The following is a 17,318-nucleotide window of genomic DNA, read 5'->3' on the forward strand; positions in this document are numbered from 1 at the left end:
TTTTGTGACAATGGGTATGATGTAACGTTCAGTAAGACCAACTGCACACTAGTCAACAAGGATGACAAATCCATTACATTCAAGGGAAAGAGAGTTGAGAATGTCTATAAAATAAATTTCTCTGATCTGGCTGATCAGAAGGTAGTTTGCCTTCTGTCAATGAATGATAAAAAATGGGTATGGCATAAAAGGTTGGGACATGCTAATTGGAGATTAATTTCTAAAATTAGCAAGTTACAACTGGTCAAAGGATTGCCTAACATTGATTATCATTCAGATGCACTTTGTGGTGCATGTCAGAAAGGGAAAATTGTGAAAAGTTCGTTCAAATCTAAAGACATTGTATCAACCTCCAGACCCTTAGAATTACTCCATATTGATCTTTTTGGTCCAGTTAACACTGCATCCTTATATGGAAGTAAATATGGATTAGTCATTGTTGATGATTACAGCAGATGGACTTGGGTAAAATTCATTAAAAGTAAAGACTATGCATGTGAAGTGTTTAGCAGCTTCTGCACTCAAATACAATCTGAAAAAGAATTGAAAATTTTGAAAGTCAGAAGTGATCATGGTGGAGAATTTGAAAATGAGCCATTTGAACTTTTTTGTGAAAAACATGGGATTCTCCATGAGTTTTCCTCTCCTAGAACTCCACAACAAAATGGAGTTGTAGAGAGAAAGAACAGAACTTTACAAGAAATGGCCAGAACCATGATCCATGAAAACAACTTAGCTAAACATTTTTGGGCAGAAGCAGTCAATACTTCATGTTATATTCAAAATAGGATCTATATCAGACCTATGTTGGAGAAAACAGCATATGAACTCTTTAAAGGAAGAAGACCCAATATCTCTTACTTTCATCAGTTTGGATGTACCTGTTACATCTTAAACACTAAAGACTATCTGAAGAAATTTGATGCCAAGGCTCAAAGAGGAATCTTTTTAGGTTACTCTGAAAGGTCAAAGGCATACAGAGTGTATAATTCAGAAACACAATGTGTTGAAGAATCTATGCATGTAAAATTTGATGATAGAGAGCCTGGAAGTAAAACTTCAGAGCAAAGTGAAAGTAATGCAGGTACAACTGATTCTGAAGATGCATCAGAATCTGATCAACCTTCTGATTCTGAAAAGTATACAGAAGTTGAATCTAGTCCAGAAACTGAAATCACTCCAGAAGCTGAGTCTAATTCAGAAGCAGAACCTAGCCCAAAAGTACAGAATGAAAGTGCTTCTGAGGACTTTCAAGATAACACTCAGCAGGTTATTCAACCTAAATTCAAGCACAAATCTTCACATCCTGAGGAGTTAATCATTGGAAGCAAAGATAGTCCTAGAAGAACAAGATCACATTTTAGACAAGAAGAGTCTTTAATAGGACTGCTTTCAATAATTGAGCCTAAAACTGTTGAAGAAGCTCTCTCAGATGATGGATGGATATTAGCTATGCAAGAAGAGCTAAATCAATTCCAAAGGAATGATGTGTGGGATCTGGTACCCAAACCTTCTCAGAAGAACATTATTGGAACAAAATGGGTATTCAGAAACAAGCTGAATGAACAAGGAGAAGTAACCAGAAACAAAGCCAGACTTGTTGCTCAAGGCTACAGTCAACAAGAAGGCATTGATTACACTGAAACATTTGCTCCAGTTGCAAGATTGGAAGCAATCAGGTTACTTCTATCCTACGCAATTAATCATGGCATAATATTATATCAAATGGATGTCAAAAGTGCTTTTCTTAATGGTGTCATTGAAGAAGAAGTGTATGTTAAACAACCTCCTGGGTTTGAGGATCTTAAGCATCCTGACCATGTTTATAAACTTAAGAAATCACTATATGGCTTGAAACAAGCTCCCAGAGCTTGGTATGATAGACTAAGTAATTTCTTAATTAAAAATGATTTTGAAAGAGGACAAGTTGACACAACACTCTTCAGAAGGACTCTTAAGAAAGATATTTTGATTGTGCAAATATATGTTGATGATATAATATTTGGTTCTACTAATGCATCTCTTTGCAAAGAATTTTCTAAGTTAATGCAGGATGAATTTGAAATGAGTATGATGGGAGAATTGAAATTCTTTCTGGGAATTCAAATCAACCAAAGTAAAGAAGGAGTATATGTTCATCAAACAAAATATACAAAGGAGCTTCTGAAGAAGTTCAAGCTAGAAGATTGTAAAGTGATGAACACTCCAATGCATCCAACCTGCACCTTAAGCAAAGAAGATACTGGAACAGTAGTAGACCAGAAGCTATACAGAGGTATGATTGGTTCTCTGTTATACCTCACTGCATCTAGACCTGATATTTTATTCAGTGTATGCTTGTGTGCAAGATTTCAATCAGATCCTAGAGAATCTCATTTAACTGCAGTTAAGAGAATCTTCAGGTATCTGAAAGGAACAACTAATCTTGGACTCCTGTATAGGAAATCCCTAGATTATAAGTTGATTGGATTCTGTGATGCTGATTATGCTGGTGATAGGATTGAAAGAAAATCAACCAGTGGAAATTGTCAATTCCTGGGAGAGAATCTGATATCCTGGGCAAGCAAAAGACAAGCAACTATTGCTATGTCTACAGCAGAAGCAGAGTACATTTCAGCTGCAAGTTGTTGCACACAACTACTTTGGATGAAACATCAGTTGGAAGACTATCAGATCAATGCTAACAGTATTCCCATTTATTGTGATAATACTGCTGCTATTTGTTTGTCAAAGAATCCAATTCTACATTCAAGAGCCAAGCATATTGAAATCAAACACCATTTTATCAGAGACTATGTTCAAAAAGGAATTTTAGATATACAATTCATTGATACTGAACATCAATGGGCTGATATATTTACAAAACCTTTGTCTGTTGAAAGATTTGATTTTATTAAGAAAAATTTGAACATGCATTTTGTGTCTGATTGAAAAATTGCTTGCCTCTGAATAAGAAGTTTGGTTCTGAAGTTTATTCAGGAGCATTTTGGTTCATCAGAAGCTCTTAACTGAGGTTCTGAGGAAAATGTGCTTCTGAAGATGACGTCAGCACTAAAACTTCAGAAGTGTTATTCTTTGCTTCTGAATAGCTTGGTTAGTGGGAACGTTGGTAGTTACTTTATGTAAACAGCTGTCCCATTATCCAAAAAGCAGTTTTCTGAAGAGTCTCTGACGTGGTCTATTTGTATTGGAGTATAACAAAAAGGGCAATGATGTTTTATTCGCTTTTTAACATACTTACACGCGCCCCCAATTTGTCATTAATGCTATGTTTGTTTGTCTCTATTGAATTGCAAACGGTTTAATAAAAACACTAAGTCAATTCACACACTACTCACTTCACAACAAACACTTTCTATTTTTCGTCTTAACCCTCTGCGAAAGTAAACGCATTCTCTCATCCTCTCAAAAACTCTTTAGAACCCTAAAACCACTTCATATCAATGGCATCTTCAAGTTCTGCCGGTGGTTCTTCATCGAATATGGATATAGATACTCCTGCTTATGAAATCAAAGGAAGAACTATGTCGATTGAGGAATGGGATCTAATCATTCAAGCGGAAAATCCAGTGGATTTCACTTCTCTAACTCATCATGGATGCGACTTGGTAAGATTCTACAAAAAGCAGAAGCTGATGAGTTACTTCAGTCTTCTCAACGGTCCTACTTATGAAGTGCTTGTCAGACAATTCTGGGTAAGAGCTTCAGTGTTTGACAAAGTTGCTGCTAAACAGGAAGAAGCTCAGATGATTCTGGTTGATCCTACTTTGGAGGGAAAAACCAGAGAAGAAATGGGTCTACTCGCCTTCACTGGGACTGAGATTAGATCAAACGTCATGGGGATTCCTGTAACAATCAATGAGCATGTGATTGCTCAAGCCATGAGAAGGGATGCTTCTGGGACATACGATGGAGAAGAGATTCCTAACCCCAGAACAAGCCCATGGAAGGAGATAGTAAACAACACTATCTACGGATCAAAGGATGCTAAGCCTTACAGCACCTTAAGCATGGAAAAGAAAATGCTGCTGAAGATCCAAAATGAAAACATTTTTCCCAAAGGTGGAGGAAATGATCAACCTTCACTTGGTCACAAAGTCTTTCTGCATCACACCATCTCTCAGGAAACAACAATGAACGTTCCCAAGTATATGTTTAAATACATGATCAAGGAACTCAAGAAGAGCCAGATGGAGAACAGGAAGTTTGTTCCCTATGGAAGGCTGCTCTCCATAATCTTTCAAGAAGGGAAGAAATGTTGAAAGAACTGGAAGAGAACTGGGATGAAGACTCAAGCCCCAAGAAGGCAAAAAGGACTGCAACTTCTGAGCCCATAGTCATGCCCAGTTTTGAAATGACTGAAGAAATGAGGCAGTACGCTAGAGAGGTTTCTGCATCCAAGATAGCAGAAAAGAAAAGGTTGAAGGAAGTGTTTGAGAAAGAAAGGGATGAGCGTCTCAAGGCTGCAGGGTATGTGCCTACTCCTGACATTGCTGCTTTAGCGTCTGAGTTAGAAACAGTTCAGTATGGAGCAACTCTGCTTTCTCAAGCCTTGAAGAATAAGCAAGCTTCAGGAGCAACTTCATCAGATCCAGTTTCAACAGCTCCAGAAGCAATTCATCCAGAAGCTCAGTCCTCAGGTAATCCATCTAAAGCTCCAACTAATACTCAGTCTCTATCTCTACCCTCTTCACCCTCTTCATCATCCACAGAATCAGATGACCAACCCCTTAGCCAACATATAGACAAGCTTCTAAAAACCAAACCTACCAAACTAACAGAATTTGGAACACTTGACTATGAGAGTACTCAAATAGAATTTTCAAAAAATAGGATAAAACTTTGTGAGAAATTCAATTTGCCTACTACTCATCCACTATATCCAGATACTCCAGAACCTGTTAGTATACAACAACCTGAACCTACCCAAACAAACTCACCAAATAACCAATCTCCACAAAAAGCCTCTGAAGTAGCTTCAGATGCAACTACTTCAGAAACCCCCCAACACCAAGAATCCTCAACCCTTCACAACTTAGAAAAACATCTAGGTGGTGAAATGCAACCAACACCCACTAAGGCCTCGAAGACAGTTTCTGAAAAGACTGTCTTGGAAACCCAAACAGAAACCCAAACCATCCCTGAGCAAACTGTTCAGGAGCAAACTGCTTCTGAACAAGTTGCTCCTGACCAAACAACTTCTGACCAAACAACAGAACAACAACAACAACCAGACTCACCCACTATAATAGACTTAACCTCTGACCAACCTTCCACATCACATACAACTCAAACTGAACCTTCACCCATCCCTGACCATATCCTGGAGTCTGAGTATATAGAGGAACAGCTGATTAGACTTAGTGATGAGATTCAGGCACTGATTCTTCGCAGAACAGTTCCTGCACCTCCTATTCACTATTATGATCAGTGGATGGATCTACAGAAGAGCTTTGATGAGCTGCTGGATCAGCTTAGAACTAAATGTGTGTCATCTCACTCTGCTATGCTGAAAAAGCTTTTGGATGATATGCATGAAGCAGCTAAGGAGAAAGAGCTGAATTTTGTGCCTCTGCTGGACATCACTCCTTTCTATCCAGAAGAAGAGTACATCACTAGGGCTGCTAGAATTCAGGCTGGATTTAAACGAAGAATGAGGGAAAAGGATGAGCTACTTCAGAAGAAGGATGATCAGATCAAGTATCTCTTAGAACAGTTGTATAAGCAAGCCCAACCTTAGTTGCACACCCAACTCTAGCTTGTTTTTTACTTTTGTTCTTCGTAGCTGTGTCCTTGTATCTTAATCTTCTTTATATATATTATCATTGTTTCTGGATCTTGTGCTTTTTCACCTTCAATATGTTTTACAAGCTTTAACTCTGATGATATTTACTGTTTAATGCTGCTTGCTCTGATACTCTTTCTTTTGTTTCTATTCTTTTTGTTGATGACAAAAGGGGGAGTAAATGTATAGTATTTGTTAAGGCACTGAGCCCTACTATAACCACTTCTAAATTTCTTTTAAATACTTCTGATTTGATTTTATAAGTATTTTATTGAAATTTAATTAATAAGAATAGAACTTAGGGGGAGCTTACAAACCTCACCTTAAAGAACTATTAGACTCAGGGGGAGCTTAAAAACCTCTGTCCCAGCAGTCAACTTATTAATTAGATCAACAACAATTGAACATTTTAAATACTATTGTTTGTCATCATCAAAAAGGGGGAGATTGTTGGAACAAAATGTGTTTCACAATGAACCTTATTAAGTTTTGATGATAACAAGGTATTAAAAATTGTCAATTGGTTATTACTAATAATTGTTCAAGTGTACAGGACCAAAGGCTACTTAGGTCTTGGAAGAACAATGGAAAGAAAAAAGAAATTCTGAGCATCTGAAGAAAACTGCTCCTGAAGCTAAACTGCTCCTGAAGAGATGACGTCATCAGAAGCAGAAAGTCATCAGAAGCAGAAAGTCATCAGAAGCAAAAGTTTTCATCAGAAGCAATATCTTCACCAGAAGCTACTTTTGATCCTTTAATCAAACTGAAGATTCAAAGTTGCTGATTCTCAATTCAGTCTTATCAAAGAAGAACAAAGAATTGAAAGGGAGGTATCAACGGATATATGGATAGCACTGAACTCTTGTCTCTCGTTAATAGAGTTGACAAAGTACAAGTGTACAACCACTACCTCCACTACTCTGTTTTCTGTCTACGCTACAAGACAAAACAACAGCCATGCCTGCAGAATTTGTACACTCAAGATGGGAATGAATTTGAAGTTTATTCTTCAAAGGACTACACCCAAATCAGGCAAAGGATCACTGGTGGATAATCAAAGGATTTCAAACGACTCTTTAGACGTGCTGATTATCTCAACGTCTCTTTCACACCTCTATATAAAGGAATGAAGACTTGAAGATTCAAGATAGAGATACATAAGTTCAAAAGCGCCAAAACTCTGTCAATTTGATTCTACAAAGCACACTGAATTTCTGCACTGATTTGATACATCTTAGAAATTCAAAGTCTAGAGTCTTTTCTGTATTGTATTGTGAACACCACTGATTGTATATCAAGTGTTCAATTTCAAACTCAATTCTCTGTATTTTTGTTTGATTAGAAGTCTCTCGCCTGCGTGCTTGAGCATTAGAAGTCTCTTGCTTAGTGCTTGAGCATTGGAAGACTCTTGCGTGTGTGCTTGAGCATAGTTTTGTGAAGTCTCATACTTAGAAAGTATTGAGCAGTTGTAATCTTTGTGATTATAGTGAAATCTCCTTGGAAGTGCAAGGGGGACTGGACTACTTCCGTGTTGTGGAAGGAACCAGGATAACTGCTTGTGTGTTTGTCTTTCTTTTCTCTGCTCTGTTCTTTTCCGCTGCAATCTGACTCTGATCATTTCATCAGAAGCAATCAAACTGCTTCTGAAGTTTTATCAGAAGAAGTATTAATTAAGAGAAAAAGAAAACACAATTCAACCCCCCCCCCCCCTTCTTGTGTTTTTCACCTTCACACACTTCAACACCACCACACATCACCACCACTACGCATCGCCGCCACCACCACCCTTGCAACACCACGGTTCAGCAGGTGCAAGAGCATGACAACGAGGTCGAAAGACTACACGAAAAGCAGCAAACATCACCATAGAAGTCCGAAGAAGCAACCACTGAGAATAAACCCACAAACCATTAAAAGAGACAAAGACTACGCCGCCAAACCACCTCGCCAAGAAACATGTTGAAACCCAAACACATATCAAAAGGAAGATGAAACCTAACAACAAAACACGAGCAGCGACACAAGTCTGAAGCGGAAACACAACCTGGATCGTAAACAGGCATCCGCCAGTGACAAGGAGAAGGCGTCCAACGCCGGAGTAAACAACAACCAAGTCAAAAAGCGAAAAGAGCCCACCAACACGACCTAAAATGATTTGAAGGTACATGAAAGACTACTACCGCCATCATGGAGCGTCTACGCACCAAGATCACACAGATGAAACAGAACAATAAAGGAACCACACCAAAGTTACCTCCAAGAAGCACGAAAAAAGAAGAACAACACTAACACAACATAAATGACTCAACAACACAAACGACACCAACAACAGAAACAACACAAACAACACAACATGACCAACACCAAACCCAACCACATCGTCGGCAAGGTACATGCAGCCACGAAACAACCACCACAACAGGGAGAAACACAACAATATAGATGTCTCTACCCTAGGACGGAATCACGTAGATCTAGTTCAGAAAATGGTAATTTGTTGAAAAAGAGAGTGTTTAAGCTTGAAGATGAGAGTGTCTTACTTTTTTTTTTCTTTCTACAAAGGCTTTACATTAACCAGTGTAAAATCAAGCATAAATTAGAAATAAATAATATGTTTTTTTTTCCAGGTAGTCTAGTGGTTAGAATTCACCTTTTTCAAGGTGAATAAGTGGGGTGTTCGGGGTTCAAACTCCAACCCCTACATGTCCCTGCCAACTGAGCTATGCTCACGGGGACGAAAATACCATTAACAAAAATATGCCAAAGGTTTGCCTTTTTTGAACTCTAAAAAGATAACTAAAACTAAAAACCAAAACTACTTTTGATTGTTTGTTTTTTTAGTTTTTAAAACTAAAAAATTGAAATTAGTTTTCAAAATTACAATTTGAAAAATAATTTACCAAAGAAGTTTTGTAGTTTTTAATTTTTAAAAACTAAAAAACTGTTTTTGAGAAATGAATCGAACAAGCCCCTTTTTTTTTTTTTTTTTGACAAACGAACAAGCCCTTGTTGTTACTTGTTACATCAAGTAGCCATTGTGGTATATATAGAAAATTAGACTAACTCCTAACTAATCTAACTAACATGTAACTAACTTTGTATATCGGATACAAGAAATTGGTGATTTGTATTTCTGTCTATCCTATCAAAAAATTTAATTACAACTTTGACATAAAGAATTAAAAAAGATATCTAACGTTGTTGATATTTACAAGGAAAAAAGGGTAAAGAGGGACCGATTTATTTATTTATTTATTTATTTTTGCAGTATTTACAAGGATTTAACATTACTTAAACCTTAACATAAGCTTGTCATTACATTTATATAAAAATTAGAAAATATATTCATACTTTTCTATAACAAACTACAATAACTTATGAATATTCATGTTTAAAACTATATTTCACAATCTTGCAACAATATTTAAAATATACTACTAATTCATCTATCTGGCATTTAATCGTGAGATAGTTATACCATTGATTGAAGGTATTTCTTCTCTTGAAGAAGATGATGTTTCTTCAATTGAGACTCTTTGATTTAAGAAACCAGGTTCTTTTGGTTGAGGTAAGGTAATTTCACTACCCAACATCATAACCACAGTTGTCATATTTGGCCTATCATTAGGAACATGTTGCACACATAAAAGACCAACTTGAATACAACGTAATGCTTCATGTAAAATACATGAATCTCTTAAACATTCATCAATCAGTTCATGTGGAATGTCCTCTCTCCACAATCTCCAAGCCTACAACAAAATTTGATAAATTTTTATCCAATACTTTATTCAAAGAAAGTCTTTGTTTTTTGTGGTACTTACATGCCAAATAAGATTGTGATCATGTTCATGATAGGTAAGTGCCCTATTTCTTCTTCCGCTTATGATTTCGAGCAATAGGACGCCAAAGCTAAATACATCTGATTTTATAGAGAATAATCTATGAATAACATATTCAGGTGCCATGTAACCACTGGAAAAAAAATTCAAACTATAGTTAGTTTGACGATTACTTTAATCATATAAAAACTTATCATCACATAACATACTTACTATGTCCCGACTATTCTACTAGTCTTCCCTTCAATTTGATCCCCTCCACACATTCTAGCCATGCCAAAATCTGAAATCTTTGGATTCATATCATTGTCTACTAAAATATTGCTTGCCTTTAGATCCCTATGTATGATTCTTAATATAGAATCTTGATGAAGATAAAGAAGTCCTCGAGCAATTGCATTCAACATGTTGAAGCGCACAGGCCAATCTAAGAACCTACTTTGAACTGGATCTGTCAAGATGGTCATGTGAGTTTATTAGTCATTATTCCTTTCAGAAACGTCCTTATAAACAAATCACTACATTATCATAAATATCAGACATTTACAAAAGTCACTAACCAAATATGAATAAATCGAGACTTCTATTCGGCATGTACTCGTAGAGTAACATTTTCTCGTCTCCTTCAATGCAACAACCAATAACCTTAACAAGATTTCGATGTTGCAATTTAGCGCACAATATGACTTCATTTTTAAATTCTATTGATCCTTGTACTGAATTTTTCGAAAGTCTTTTAACTGCAATTACTTGTCCATCTTGCAATGTACCCTAATTTTCATAGTTGAGAAAGAAAGAGATCAATAACGTAATTCATTAGTTTCTTTTTGTATTACTTTTACACATGATGAAAATTTACCTTGTATACCGGTCCAAAACCACCTTCACCAAGTTTATTATCATTTGAGAAGTTATTGGTCGCCTTGAGTACTGTAGCTAGTTCAAATATAGGAAGCTCAAAATCATCATGTCCATCTTCATCTTTCTCTTTTATCATCATGATTTTGTCTATTATCACTTTTATAAATCAAATGAAATAAATTTCAATTAATATATATTTTCATATTTCAAATTTAAATGAACCACTAAAACATTTTTAACTTTCAACTACACAGACCGACCTAGTACACAACTAAAAAATTGTGGCCTAGTGTTCGAATAGGAAACTTTTTTTTTTCCACATTGAACGAGATTTTAAAGAGGAGCACATTTCATAGTCTCAAGTCAACACCACCAGACCAAATCAAGTGGATTAACTATGATGGTGTGCTAGAAGACCAACAACACTGAAATTTTGCGTAGTATGGATCTGGATTTACTGTTGTAGAAATACATGCGTGAAAGTAATTAATCCTGATCATTTACTTGACATCAAACGGTTCAGATTACACATCAATTATAACACAGTTAATCAATCTTGGAGTATGTTACTACGTCAAGCACTAAATCCAATTCCCATGGAGTATGTTACTTTGGTGCATATCCAAATAAATTAAAAAATTGTATCGTTTGAAATATAAAAGCTTTGTAAACTACCTTTACACTTCCCCTTGTATATGCAAAAGTAGGAGAATGCGAATAAAATCACAAGAACCATTGAAAGTGTGATTGAAACTGGCAATATAAACTTTTTTCCAGGACCATGATTCGCATCTGCATTTATGAGTTAACAGTGTAAATAAGAAATTGTTATTCCCAATTAAATTGGATGGGATAATGTTCAAAGGTAAGACGTAATGTAATTTTTTGAGGTAACTCAAACTCTTTTAAATGAATTTTATTATTTGGATGATTAAAATGTAGAATTTTTAAAATGACGACAATTTAAGAAGGATGTTTTCCAAATTAAATTAGTAGAATTTCAAATTTAGTCCTTAAATTTTTTCAAATTTTGCAAAGTTTGTCTCAATATTTTTCAAAATTTTCTAATTGACTCCTATAATATTTAAAATACTGCAAATTGGCCACTACAATTTTTTTAAATTGCAAATTGATCACTCAAATATTACAAATTGACTCCTCAAATTGGTTCCTATTTTTCAATTTGACCAATTTTTTTAAAAATTTGTCAAAGTAGCCCAAATTGCTAACAATGAAAATTTGTATACAAAATCATTTGAATACAATTCGATTCAATTGAATCATTTGAAATGACTAGAATTCAAAATTCTTTCCTATTACCTCATCCAAACATATATAAATAGTTTTAAAATCTTTACCAATATATGCCGAATCCATTCGAACGTATAGGTCTTGTCCGTCTTGTGAAATTCTTAAATCAATAAGATCACCTAACCAGATAGAGCAACCCTTTCCTGCTCCAACTGGGTCTAAGGATGTATATGCTGTGCAAGAGCAATTATTTATGCATTTGACTTTGCATTCATCAAGTGTCATGTTTGCATTAATCCAAGAATTTGTTGTATCTGGAAATTTCATTCCAATAAATTTACGAAATCCGTCCCTATTTTTGACCCCACAACTCCAATTTCCGTTGCGCACGCATCCTTGTTTCCAGTCCAAGCTATTCCACAGTTCAAGTGATTTTGGTTTAAATCCATCTAAACATCGACATGTTTGCGATCCTTCAATGATGCAATATCCATTTGCTCCACAAACATTATAAACATCGCAATTATCTATTGGCAGCGATTGATAAACATTCCATGTTCTCGATTCAGGTATCCAAAGGAGGCGTTGACGAACAGAAAGAGTTTGGTTTAGAACCCCTGCAGAGATGAGAGAAGCATTCTTGAGTATGAACATATAATACACTTCGTTTTCATTGACGGAATATTCAAAACCATATATTGGATTATCTCTCAATCCGACTGATCCCCTGGACTCAGCCCCGATCAATGGTCCCGTCCTATAGTATTTTGTTGAACCCTTCCAAAATATGCCTTCAGGATTGCTGGTAAATTCCACAACATTTTTTAAGTCTCCGGAAGATGGATCCTCCCAATTTTTCCATGCAGTGAGATGCCTATTAAGACCTGTTCTTTTGTCGATTCCAATCTTCATTCCCGGTAACAACGTATCACAGGGATAGTCAAAGCCTTGCCACAAAAAACTTTCTCCATTGTCGCTGTTTATCACATCTTTAAGAACTAAATTACCGTTGTCCAAAAGCTGCACAACACGATTTGAGGCATTGGTTGATATGTTTGTGGACCACCAGACTAAAGACTCATTTTGATTGAGAAGCATGAGATTTCCATCTTGGCTTATGGTCAACTTGCTGGAGTCGTCTTTGATCGGATTATCACGGTTGAGAACCCAAACCACTCTTCTAACTGGAATATTTTTGTACCAAAGTCCGACATAGCGGTTTGATGAACTACCTGGACTGAAAAAACCCAACTCAAAGCTTCCATCTTTAGAAATCAAACTGCTGCCATCCCGAATCGACGTAGGCTGGGTGATGGTATCAGTTGCATATGAAATTTGAGATAGTAAAGATACAAGCATGGTAAAAATAGTGATCATTTTGTGTTTAGGGTGTAAACGAAGACAAATGCAGTGAACTAATAGGCTGCTTGCTTATGTCTCCATCAAGATAACAAGTTGTCCATTTTTTTAAGACCATTGACATCTCATATTTTAATATACACGTGAATTCAATGGGATAGAAGACAAAACGGGTTGCTTATAAATAATTCAATTAAAACTTGTGAGATTAAGGGAGTGATTAATTTTGCATTACATTACATGAATAATTTTTCAAAAACAGTGTGGAAGCAACAAATAATTTCATAAATATGTGACTGGTCAAGGGAATTTAAACTAATGTTTTTTGACAAACATAAACTCATATTATTTCATTCATTATAGATACATCAAGTATATTTTATTTAGACGTACAAAAATATCTTTTACTTAGTCATCACATATATATCCTTGTATTTTGCTGTTGTCAAGAAAAAAAATCCTTGTATTTTGCTAAATATCATCAACTATGTATTATGCTTGATATATTTAAACGGGGCCCCCGCAAGTGGGCGGTGGGATTGGTCCCCTCGGATTAGTCGATTCTTGGATCGGATACCGAGTTTAAAAAAAAATGAAAACTTACTTGTTATTAGGGTGGTGGCTGATTAGAATTTGAAGAAATTTGGTGTTGGATGATTTGAGAGAGTTTTAGAGATTGGGATTTGTGAAATGGAAGAAATGAACGGTTGTCTCTGCTTTAAAAAGGACGTTGCTACATCTAACTTCCACGAGGTACCAGCGCATGTTAACTCACGCGGGAATGAGGGATGGGTTAATTTTGGAAAATCGAGGTGGGAACGAGAAAAACTGAAAGGGAAAAGATCAATTTTCCTTTTGAGTAATGAAGACCACAACAAAAGCCTCATTGTTTGACCAAGTAATTGGGCTTAAAGGTCCACCAAAGACCGAATTCAATTCGCTAGTGAAACAAACGAAACTATGCTTAACTTGCGGAACTTCGAATTACCAAGCTCCCTTTCTCATAAGATTGGTTGTGCAAAAAAAAAAAGCCTCAGGAATTCATATTGATATTTGTCCGCAAAAAAAATGCAAATTTCTCATAGTGATACAACAAGATATATAGTAGGCTTAAAACAATCCTTGTCTTTAAATTTATTTCCATAATAAACTATAATATCTAATGAATATCTATATACTAATATAAAAATAGATGTCTATTGATTTTCCAATTTTGCCCTCAGGAGGGGTATTTTGATAATTTACTAATTGGTTGATTACACTTACATTTCTCTCCCATTTTATTTTCCTCATTTTTTCTTTTCCCCACAACAAATCAGAGAACATTACTCCCCTTCCTCCCTCCCATTTCTCACTCACGGCTCTCTCTTTCTCTTCTCTAATCTTCATCAAGCTTCAATTTTTGCTCAAACTTCAAACATGCAAGATTAAAATCATGTCATAGGTATCAAATCAAATCTCCAGCCAACTCTTTTTCCCTCATTCCTCCTCTTTTTAAACTCAACCACCATCAACCATAAGAAGATTTGAAAGTTTTGGTTAAGCTCATAATTGGGATTGCATATGTGTTAATTGTGGTGTTAGATGCAAGAAAGTGAATTTTCAACTTAAGCAGAAGATTGGGGTCTGATAGGAGCTTGGAGCTTTTCAAGGGAATCAACTCAAAACATGTGAGTTCCTGTTAGTGTAGTACTACCCTTGAGTTTGATTTTATGAAATTGAGTGAGATAACATAAAAAAATTAGGTTATTTTGCATGATTAAAAATTCCCCCAAATGAATGCATTGATTTTTTATTTTATTGTTATTACTTGATTTTCTATGTTTCTATATGTTTTCTGTCGGACTGAAATGATAAGAATTGCTCAAAGTATAATATGTGTGAAAGTGCTAAAAAAATTTGTAGAAATGCATTTGATTAAATTTGGCAAGGATGTTAAAGTTAATATTATTTGCGAATAACACTGTTATACCATTGTATCATAGTAATACTCTATAGATTAAGAAAGTAGATGTAGAATCAATTGAGTAAGTTAAAGAAAGAATAGATTGAAAATTCTGCAATTTGCAGCTTGGCTACCCTGTTAGTAAATTGATCATAGATTTTTATACATAGATCATTTGAGAGTGAAACTTGAATCTTTGTAAAGTAGACAAAAAATACTTACATAAAAGGCTCAAGAATCGTTGAATTTCATTGAGTAAAGTATGAGAAATTCATGTTGTAAGTTGAGTAAAGGTTTCTGCCCTGTTTCTGTACCTGTACTAACATGGCAACAAAACCCATACCCGTGGTTACCCGCCCGAACCAAACCCAATTTGACGGAATTTTCCCGTTTTAACTGGGTTTGGGTATGGGTATGGGTTTCCCCGATCTCAAAATACGGGTATGGGACGACTAACGGGTATAGAGGTACCCACCCCGAACCCATACCCAAACCCGTCCCAAATGTAAAAAATTATTTTATGTTGATATGTAATGTTATTTTGTTTGATAATTGTCATGTTAATAAAAACTACCATTGATATTTAAAGGATCAACTATATCATTTTGTCTAACAAATGTGAAAGTGAGCTTATTGTTGGATAATGTATTACAACGTTGCTCTTGGGGATGCAAAAAAACTTCTATTTTTTATTAAAAAAATTATTCAATGCGAGGACGGGGATGGGGCGGGGATACCCGAACCCGTCGGAAACGGGGATGGGATTCAATTTCTCATCCCCATTGGGTATGGGTAGGGTAACGAGTAAGTATATGAGAATTGGGTATAGGGACGGGGAAGGTAAAACCCGTCCCCACCCCGCCCCATTGTCATTCCTACCTGTACATGTTCTTTAGTAAAATTGTACAAATTGGAGAATTAAACACCAAAACTAAAATTATATTTATAATCTTGACATTCTAAATTGTACTATGATTTATGCAGGGTGCTGGAAACCATTAGGTACATCTAATGGTTTTGGAATACAACTCACAGAAACTATTTCTGGATTTATGCAAGGTGCATAAGGATTTCCTTATGCACCATAACCGCAGCCGTTAGAGACTTGCTTCCCAATTGGTGCTGCTGGGAATTTTCTTTTGCGACGGGTAGTGTCATGTAACACTTTAAGACCCGAATTTGAATTATTAAATAAAAGAATATATTTAATTAAAAGGTGCTACACATACTCATTTCACAGTTTTCTAAAACCAAAAATCATAATTCAATAGCGGTATAATTCATCAAATTCATATGAAACAATTAAGTCCTCGACACAAAGGTAAAATAAATAAAACTTCCAAAACTTTAAACTTCAAGAAACATAAATCAAACGATAAACCCTGAGCCCTAATGTTATAGATGAGACATGCAATTCTACTATATAGATTTCACTAATATAATAATGATCAAAGAAAAGTTTCCATCACCATCTTCTAATCGTCCCGCAACTAGAGCTTCTTGTTCTAAGTATCTGTACCTCACAAGGACAGACACCGCAAACACACAACAACAACAAGGGGTGAGAATGCAATTTAAAAACATATGATTAGTGCGCATGAACAACATAAATCAATAACAACATTAAGTTGTCAACATTAACATCAACACTCTCACACATAATTTACAACATCGACAAATTTCAAAACATCGTCATGTAAGATGCAAATAAACTATATCACCTATATGCATGTGGTACTGTTTCTACTCACCAAATTTGTATGTCATTATTATGTTACTGAGCATACACATCATTAGAATCATCACTAGAATCCAAATTAAGTTATGATGCATGAAGACTCATCATTAATAGAAAACATCAAAACAGCACCAATAATCATCACCACAAGGTTTATTGTCTCACCAAAATATATATAGATAGATACATCAACAATATAAACGACATTAATAATTAACCCACCAAATAACTACACCAATTTCATCATTAACCATACATCTTGTTAAATTTAAGTAATATAATATGAGAAATGCTAGAGTCACACCCTCTAACATTCTCTTCGGACACACTCTCATCTATTGAAGCCACATCATCACTTATTTTTTCTCTTTTCACCTCTAAACCGGTTCTCCAAGTAGAGAGAGAAACCAACTCAAAACACTAACTCAACTATTCACCACAAGTCCAAAACCACCACCACTTCCTCCACTCTTTCCACTCCATCTTCTTTCCTCAGACGAGAAACAAAATCCTCTTCCACCACTTCATCATGTTGTT

General features: G+C 35.6%; 1 protein-coding gene and 1 long non-coding RNA gene across 2 annotated transcripts; one reads left to right on the forward strand and one right to left on the reverse strand.

The window, feature by feature from the left end:
- Positions 1-9,105: 9,105 nt before the first annotated feature.
- LOC11435592 (G-type lectin S-receptor-like serine/threonine-protein kinase At4g27290) lies at positions 9,106-13,143 on the reverse strand. Its single transcript, XM_013598489.3, has 7 exons — positions 11,847-13,143; positions 11,164-11,280; positions 10,487-10,644; positions 10,188-10,398; positions 9,841-10,078; positions 9,610-9,760; positions 9,106-9,537 (listed from the first exon to the last, which is right to left on the reverse strand). Exons 1-7 carry the CDS (start codon positions 13,114-13,116, stop codon positions 9,232-9,234), a joined length of 2,451 nt encoding a protein of 816 aa, XP_013453943.1. The 5' UTR covers positions 13,117-13,143; the 3' UTR covers positions 9,106-9,231.
- Positions 13,144-14,382: 1,239 nt separating this feature from the next.
- On the forward strand, positions 14,383-16,258 carry LOC11442134 (uncharacterized). Its single transcript, XR_003012176.2, has 2 exons — positions 14,383-14,768; positions 16,028-16,258. It is a non-coding gene; the product is annotated as an uncharacterized lncRNA (long non-coding RNA).
- The last annotated feature ends 1,060 nt before the right edge of the window (positions 16,259-17,318 follow it).

The sequence above is a fragment of the Medicago truncatula genome, chromosome 5 (assembly GCF_003473485.1).
Source record: "Medicago truncatula cultivar Jemalong A17 chromosome 5, MtrunA17r5.0-ANR, whole genome shotgun sequence".
Classification (NCBI taxonomy): Eukaryota; Viridiplantae; Streptophyta; class Magnoliopsida; order Fabales; family Fabaceae; genus Medicago; species Medicago truncatula.

Excerpts from the sequence above, each read along its gene's own strand:
- LOC11435592 (XM_013598489.3), bottom strand. The coding sequence starts at position 13,116 with ATGATCACTATTTTTACCATGCTTGTATCTTTACTATCTCAAATTTCA. Across the intron at positions 11,281-11,846 it reads AATGGATTCGGCATATATTG|ATGCGAATCATGGTCCTGGA; the intron begins GTAAAGATTTTA and ends TCATAAATGCAG. Across the intron at positions 10,399-10,486 it reads GTTTTGGACCGGTATACAAG|GGTACATTGCAAGATGGACA; the intron begins GTAAATTTTCAT and ends TATGAAAATTAG.